Source organism: Fonticula alba (genome assembly GCF_000388065.1).
Source record: "Fonticula alba strain ATCC 38817 unplaced genomic scaffold supercont2.7, whole genome shotgun sequence".
Classification (NCBI taxonomy): Eukaryota; order Rotosphaerida; family Fonticulaceae; genus Fonticula; species Fonticula alba.
The window spans coordinates 332,384-339,273 of NW_009242977.1; the positions used below are offsets into that span (position 1 = coordinate 332,384).

Genomic DNA, 6,890 nt, shown 5'->3' on the forward strand with positions numbered 1-6,890 from the left:
CCCTCCCTCTCGCCCTCCGTTAGCCTCCGCCCTCTGGCCCATTTGTGCGCGCGCGCGTGTGTTCGGCGAGAAAGCCCCTGCCCGGTGCCTTTCTTCCCTCCCGCTTCCCATTTTGTTGGCATGCTCCGGCAACTCCACTCGCAGAGCCGCCACATCACCGCCCCGCTTCAAGCCGCCGCCACCGCCACCGCCGCCGCCGGCGTTTCTCGTCTCCTCGTCAGCGGCTCCGCCCCCGGGCCCTGCACCCTCCCCCGGCGCACCTACGCCAAGGGTACCAAGCGTCGCGGCCGGCACGTCCGCCAGCGCCCGCTGACCAGCCCGGCACTCACCCCCCGCGGGCCGTACGATCTCGCCTACTCCAGTCTCCGGCCGGGCACCAGCGCCGACCCCAAGCAGCAGGCCCCCTCGGGCCGTTCCACCCCGGCAGCCCCCGGCCCTCCGGAGGCCACAGAGGCCAACCGCCTCCTCCGGGAGCTCTCCCTCAACCAGCCGGCTCCTCGGCGCCCGGCCGACGTCGAGCACAAGGCTCCCCAGGGCACGGCTTGGGCCCGTGACATTGCCCTCAGCGCCCAGGAGGCCCTCGCGCAGCAGCAGCCTCCCTCCTCGCCAGCCGGTAGTTCGTCCCTCGACTCGGAGTTTAGCCTGCCCGCTCTGAAGTCCGAGCTGGAGGCCCTGCGTTCCGGAGCCCCGCGCCCGACCACCACCACCGCCGGCCGCCGTACCGCTGCCCAAAAGGGCGCCCCGGCTGCCAGGTCCCCCGGGTCCACCTTCCTCCCGCCGGCCGACCTCTCGGAGGCTGTGCATCTGTCGGAGCACCTGCAGGTCCTGTCGACCTTGCTGCCGGACTCCTTCCCCCGGCAGGCCATCGCCCCGGTTTCCCCGGTTCCCATCTTCGAGGGGCTCCAGCACGACGTCAAGGAGCACCGCCGGTTCCTGGCTCACCAGCAGCGCACCGGTGACCACTTGACCGAGGCCACCCGCGGCTTCCGTGAAATCCGCCGCGCCGAGGCCCGTGCCCGCGCCGAAGCCAACGCCCCGGCCTCGCCTGCCGCCGCCGCCGCCGAGTTGCTCAACCCGCCGACTGCCCCCCAGGCCGTCAACCACTCCAAGATGCCGGCCACCCCCCCGGCTTCCTCGGCCGCCGCGGCCATGGCCGATCTTCCTGCCTCCACGCAGGAGGTCCTCCGCGCTGCGGCTCGCCTGTCGGCTCGGCTCCAGTCCGAGCGGTCGCTGGCCCAGCTCCAGCGGCTGTCGGACGAGGGCCAGGCGGCCGCCGCCACGCCGGCTGCCGACCATCCCCCGGCCCCCGCCAAGTCGGTCCTCGGCCTGCGCGCCTTCCCGGTGACCGACGACGGGGTGGTTGCTGCTGCCATGACCGCCGGGCCTGATGCCCCCGCTGGCGCTGCCGCCGCCGCCACCGCCGCCGCCGCCGCCACCGCCGCCGCTGGCGATGGATTGGATGAGCAGCTTGCCCGTGTGTCCCTTTCGGAGGAGGGCTCTGCCTCTCCGTCTGGGGCTGGCACGGCCCCCTGCTCGCCGGGTGTCGGGCCCGATGACACGCCGGCCGCGGCGGAGGCCCATCTCCCGGGCAGCATCCGGACCCTGGGCCCGGTGTACGCGTACGAGGACGACTCGGCCCGGGTGGAAACCCTGCGCAACACGCCGGCCAACTTGACGTACGTGTCCCGGCGCAACCGCAATGTGGACGCCGTGTCGGCCGTGACCGGCAAGCTTCAGCGGCGCATTTCCCTGGCGCACGCGGTGTCCATCCTCAACCGGACTTGGGCCAACGACATGTATTCCGAGGCGGTGGATGGTGCGGCCGAGTCGCAGTTCGTCGTGGCCGAGATGCTGCTCTATGGCTGGGGCAGTGTGGTGCGTGTGTTTTCCCTTTTCCTCCTGGCGCTCGCTTCTTTTGCGCCCGCCTCTGGCGGCCCCCTTCGCCCCTCGGTGTCCCTTCGCTGGCGTGCATCCGCCCACGGTGTGCCCCGTCTCCCCCCTCCCCAGTGTGCGGGGTCGCTGGTTGTGCAGTTCTCCTGACTTCGCCCCCCCCCCCTTCCCTTCCCCGGACCGCCTCGCACCGCGGCAGCGCCCCAACCTCCCGAACGCCATCAAGCTCCTGAGGGCCAGCGCCAACCAGCGCCACGTCCCCTCGCGCAACCAGCTCCAATTCATCAGCCAGAGGATCCGGGAGGGGGCCACCGAGGAGGAGATCCTGAAGTCCTTTGTTCCGGCGGCGGAATAGCCGGCGTGTGTGAGGCACACGCGCCTGCGGGGATGGGCACACCCTTTCCGCACGCCCTAGATGTGCACCCCTCCCCGCCCGAAAGACCCAATATATCCGACAAACTTCCCCCCTCCTCCATGTGTACGCGCGGCGGGGCCTGTCCTCCTTTCGGCGTTGATCGTGCACATGCACGTATGCACACACACACACACACACACACACATGTGCACCGCGCGTGCGGTCATTTTGGGGGGAGTGTATTCCTTTCCAGGGGGGAGGGGAGGACTTTCACTCCCAGAGGCGCGCGCCAGATCTCGGGGGGGGGGGGGGGGCGGAAGGGAGCCGGCGGGCAGAGGAACGAGACTATGTCTCCACCGCGCGGCCCCCGCCCGCTACACGACGCACGCGCGAGCACACGCCCCTCCCCGGGTCGTGGGTGTCTATTTCTTGGCGGCCTCCTCCCTCTTGCGCTCATCGGCCCTCCGCTGCTTCTCGCGCATGATCTCGGAGTTGCTGGGGCGAGGTCGGCGAGAAGGGGTTAGTCAACACACTTGCAAGGATCGACATGCCAAAGGAGGGGCCGGAGCCTGCCGGACGCAGAGCATGGCGCGGGGGGGGGGGGGGGGGGACGCACTTCTCACGGGCCTGCCCGATGTTGCCGCCGGCCGGGCCGGGGCCGCCCTTCTTGCCCGCGTTGGCAGCCGCGCGCTTGCGGGCGCGCTCGCGGTCGATGTCGCGCTGGTTACCACCTGCAGATGCACATCAAGGTGGGGCCATTTGTGCGTGTGCATGGGTGTCAAAATGTCGGCTTGAGGCCTGAGGCGAGGCTATGTGTACGTGTGTGTGTGTGGGGGGGGGTGGGTGGGTTGTGCAGGGTACGGGTCATGGTGTGTCGATGGGGTCCTCGGGGTGGGCTCCAGGAGCAAGTGTGCCGGAGGGGAGAGGGAGGAGAGGGGGGGGGGGGGGGAAATCTGGCGGCAAGAAAGTTACCGCTGCCAGAGGGGAGGGGTGGATGGGCAGGATTTTTTTTTTTTTCCTTTCCCTCCCCCACCTGCCTGCACCCAAAGTCAGTCTTTTTATAGGCGCGGCCGGCGGCGAGGCCTGGGCGCGCCCCGTCTCCCCTGCCCGTGTGGTGGCCTCTCCTTTCCACGGCGGGCTCGGCCATATCGGGCCGGGGTGGAAATGTGATCGGCACTGCGGACACCGTTTTGGCGCCCGGGGGCCGCGCGCCCCGCAACAGCGGGACACCCCTCGCCGGCCTTGGGCCCCGCGCAGCCGCCGGGACCATCGCCGTGGCACCGGCCGCGTCGGTTCTCCCCCTCCTCCTCGCCGGGCTGGCATGTTCTTCCGGGATGAGTTCCCCGGCGGAGCTCCCCCGGACACCCGCGCCGGCCGGCCGGCCAGCCCCACCCCGGCAGCGGTCGCAGGCAGCCGGGGGATCTTCTCGGTCCCCCCCCCCGTCCCCGTCCCCGTCCCCGCCCCCGCGACGTTGGCCGGCCCGTCGCCCCCCTGCCCGGGGGGAGCGCACTGTGCCGCGCACCCCGAACAGAACCGGGGCGAGATTGGGCCACGCAGAGACGCCCCCGGCTGCAGCATGCCGGTGCTGCTGGGGCCGGGCCAGGGCGCGGTCAACCCGGCTCGCGCCCTGTGGAGCGCGCATCACGTGCCGGGTCTCGTTTCGTGGCGGGAAACTGTGGGCCCCAAGTGCGCGCGCGGGCCTGCGCCGCCGGGGCCGGCCTATTAAAGCCCGGGGCCATGACCGGGGCTTGCGCCCGGCCCCCGGGGGGACGAGCCCGGCCGACAAGTCCGTTTATGTTTCTGATGGAACAATCCTCCCCACGTTCCTGTCAGTGTCAAAGGCGGACCAGAGCCGGGGCTTGTCGCAGCCGGTGCGCCCACCCTTCGTCTCGCCTTCCCCCTCACCGGGGGGGGGCGGGGCCTAGACAGGGCGCCCTGGCGGGCATTCCCCCGCCACAGGGGCCAGGCCCAGCATCAGCCGCTCCCCCACCGGTTGGAGCGGCGCCCTTGCTGTCGGCCGTTCAGTAGTATCCTTGGCGGAAATTCTCCCTTTTGTGCCTCCCCCCCCCTCGCCCTTCTTGCCCCACGCACAGCACCCGCCTTCCATATAATAATTGAACCTTTTCTCCTCCGCCATGGTGTGGGGGAGGAGGGGCCCATGGCGTGCGCCGCCGTCCTGCCACACCCCACGCGCCCTCGCGCCCTCGCGCGTCTGCCTGGCAGCGACACGTCGCCTTGGCGCATGGCGCACGAGGGTCGCCACCTCCGAGCAGGGGCCCCCGCACATGAGCGCACACACACACACGCTGGCGCTGCCAGCCGCAAAGGACGGCGCCCTGCCGCCCCCCCCCCCCCTCCCCTCTAAACAGGCATCCGACAGTGCGGTGCTCCTCCTGGACATGCGCGAAGCCAGACGCCCAGAGAGGCTCGGGCGGGGGTCTGTTTTCTCTTCGGGCCTGAGAGGGAGATCTCCCCGGGAAGTCCATTGGGGGCGGGGAGAAAAAAGTACACAGGGCAAGAAAGGGCCCCACCTCGCCTATGCAGGCAGGTGTGCCGGCTCGTGCGCGCGTGCCTCAGATCGACAGGCCGACATTGGGCCCGGCCGACTCGAACTCGCGCTTCCTCCGCCGGGCCGCGGCAAATGGATCGTGCGTGTCGTTCAGATGCAGCCGGCGGAGACGCAGGTATGCGTCGCGGGCAACCTCGACCGCGCTGTGCGCCGCGGCAAGGCGCTCGGCCACGGCGATCATCGACTCGTTCTGGGCCTTGATGATGTCCTTGACGTCTGTTGGCCGACCGGGAGCACGGGTCCCACGCAGCGGGGGCACATTGTCGCGGGGTCAGTCGCCAGGCAGCCGGGTCGGGGGGGGGGGGGGACATGCACAGAGGGAGGGGGCGCAGAGGAGAAGCGCCCAGGGGGCCCGCCCCGCGTCTCCGGTGCGCACGCCGCTCATCTCCCTCTTTGCGCCTTTCTCCACCTTGCCAGGTGGATACACACACACACACACACACACACACACACAATATACACACACGCGCGCAAAGGCGCAAACGCACCAGCCATCGACGCATACATGGAGCTGTCCAGCGAGGAAACCGTGGTCTCATAGGTGGCGATGTCCTGGCGGATGGCCAGCATCCGGTCCTCCAGCTGCCCGACCAGGTTCTCGAAGAAGGTCATCAGCGCCGGGGTGGTGCGCGAGTCCAGAGAAAAGAAGTGTTGCTCGGCGGCCGCATCGCCGGACGACCGGCCGACCCCGGAAGTCCCGGCCGGCGCGCCCTGATGGTTGCGCTTGGTGATGGCCTCCCCACCGAGGCGCTCCAGCAGGCGCTGGGCCTTCTCCAAGTCCCGGTGCAGCTTGGCCGTGGCATCGCGCGCCCCGTCCACCAGCCAGGCATTGCGCTTGAGCAGGCCACGCACCGCATCGTGGCGCACCTCCAGAGCATCGGTCCGCTCCAGGACCGACTGCGTCTGGTAATCCAGCGACCCGCAGGAGATGGTTGACGAGGCCGACGTCGACAGCTCGTCCAGCGTCTGCCGGACCTTCTTGGTGGTCTCGCTGGTTGTCGGCGACAGGGCCCGCCCCAGGCCCGCGGGCGTTAGTGCGCAGGCCGGGCAAACGCATGCGACCATGCAAGGAGAGGGCGAGGGGAGGAGGAGGGGGGGGGGGGGGGGCCGGGCGCCATGGCTGGCGAATATGCTGGCGAATGGGCGGTCGTGCAGATGTGGGACAGGCACTGGGCAGGGCCGGCAGGGGGGGGGGGGGTGGCACGAAGATGGAAAAGCAAAAGAAGAGGCAGACAGACAGGCCGGCCGTGTGCGGAGAGAGAGAGAGAGAGAGAGAGAGAGCCGCCTGCATGCGCGGACGCCGGTGGACGTACTACAGCGACAGGAGAATCTGCTTCTGATCGGTTGTCAGGTCCGAGAATCGAGCACTCTTGGGCAGATTCGCCAGGTACTTCATCTGCTCCAGCTGCTGCATGTGGATGCGCATGAGATTCTGCTGCTGCTGCTCCTGGGCCAGCTGCGCCGGGGTCTTGGCCGGGGCCTGGCCCCAGCCCGTGGTACCGCCGAACCCGGAGGTAGAGGCCCCGAAGCCCGAGCCAGAGGCCCCGAAGCCCGAGCCGGAGGCCCCGAAGCCCGAGCCGGAGGCCCCGAAGCCCGAGCCGGAGGCCCCGAAGCCCGAGCCGGAGGCCCCGAAGCCCGAAGTGGAGGCCCCGAAGCCCGAAGTGGAGGCCCCGAAGCCCGAAGTGGAGGCACCGAAGCCCGAGGTCGAGGCACCGAAGCCCGAGGTCGAGCCGGTGGCCGGGGCACTGGCGCCGAAGCCCCCAAAGCCAGAGCTCGACCCGGCCGCCGGGGCGGCCGCGCCGAAACCGCCAAACCCGCCGAAGCCGGAGGACCCGGCCGCCGGGGCAGCGCCCCCGAGCCCGGTCGACCCGGAGGTCGGGGGATTGGTGAAGGAGGTGCTGCCGAAGGAGGTGCCACCAGCGGCCGGGGCCACCGTCGAGCCGAAGGACGTGCCGCTGGAGGCGCTCGGCGCGGCGGCCCCGAAGGCGGTGCTGCCAAAGCCAGTGCTCGCGGCCGGCTGTGCCGTGCCGCCAGCCGGGGCGGTTCCGAACGAGAAAGACATGGAGGGGGGGGGAG

The 6,890-nt window shown here is 70.6% G+C and overlaps 3 protein-coding genes across 3 annotated transcripts; 1 reads left to right on the forward strand and 2 right to left on the reverse strand.

Moving 5' to 3' along the window:
* Positions 1–120: 120 nt before the first annotated feature.
* H696_04269 (hypothetical protein) lies at positions 121–2,355 on the forward strand (the record flags this gene model as incomplete). Its single annotated transcript, XM_009498147.1, has 2 exons — positions 121–1,875; positions 2,090–2,355. 2 exons carry the CDS (start codon positions 121–123, stop codon positions 2,243–2,245), a joined length of 1,911 nt encoding a protein of 636 aa, XP_009496422.1. The 3' UTR covers positions 2,246–2,355.
* A 312-nt stretch (positions 2,356–2,667) lies between these two features.
* Positions 2,668–3,113, reverse strand: H696_04270 (hypothetical protein; the record flags this gene model as incomplete). Its single annotated transcript, XM_009498148.1, has 3 exons — positions 2,668–2,740; positions 2,862–2,976; positions 3,107–3,113. The coding sequence occupies 3 exons, from the start codon at positions 3,111–3,113 to the stop codon at positions 2,668–2,670; spliced, it is 195 nt and encodes a 64-aa protein (XP_009496423.1).
* Positions 3,114–4,818: 1,705 nt separating this feature from the next.
* H696_04271 (hypothetical protein) lies at positions 4,819–6,876 on the reverse strand (the record flags this gene model as incomplete). The annotated part of the gene is made up of 3 exons (XM_009498149.1): positions 4,819–5,030; positions 5,303–5,805; positions 6,128–6,876. The coding sequence occupies 3 exons, from the start codon at positions 6,874–6,876 to the stop codon at positions 4,819–4,821; spliced, it is 1,464 nt and encodes a 487-aa protein (XP_009496424.1).
* Positions 6,877–6,890: the final 14 nt, after the last annotated feature.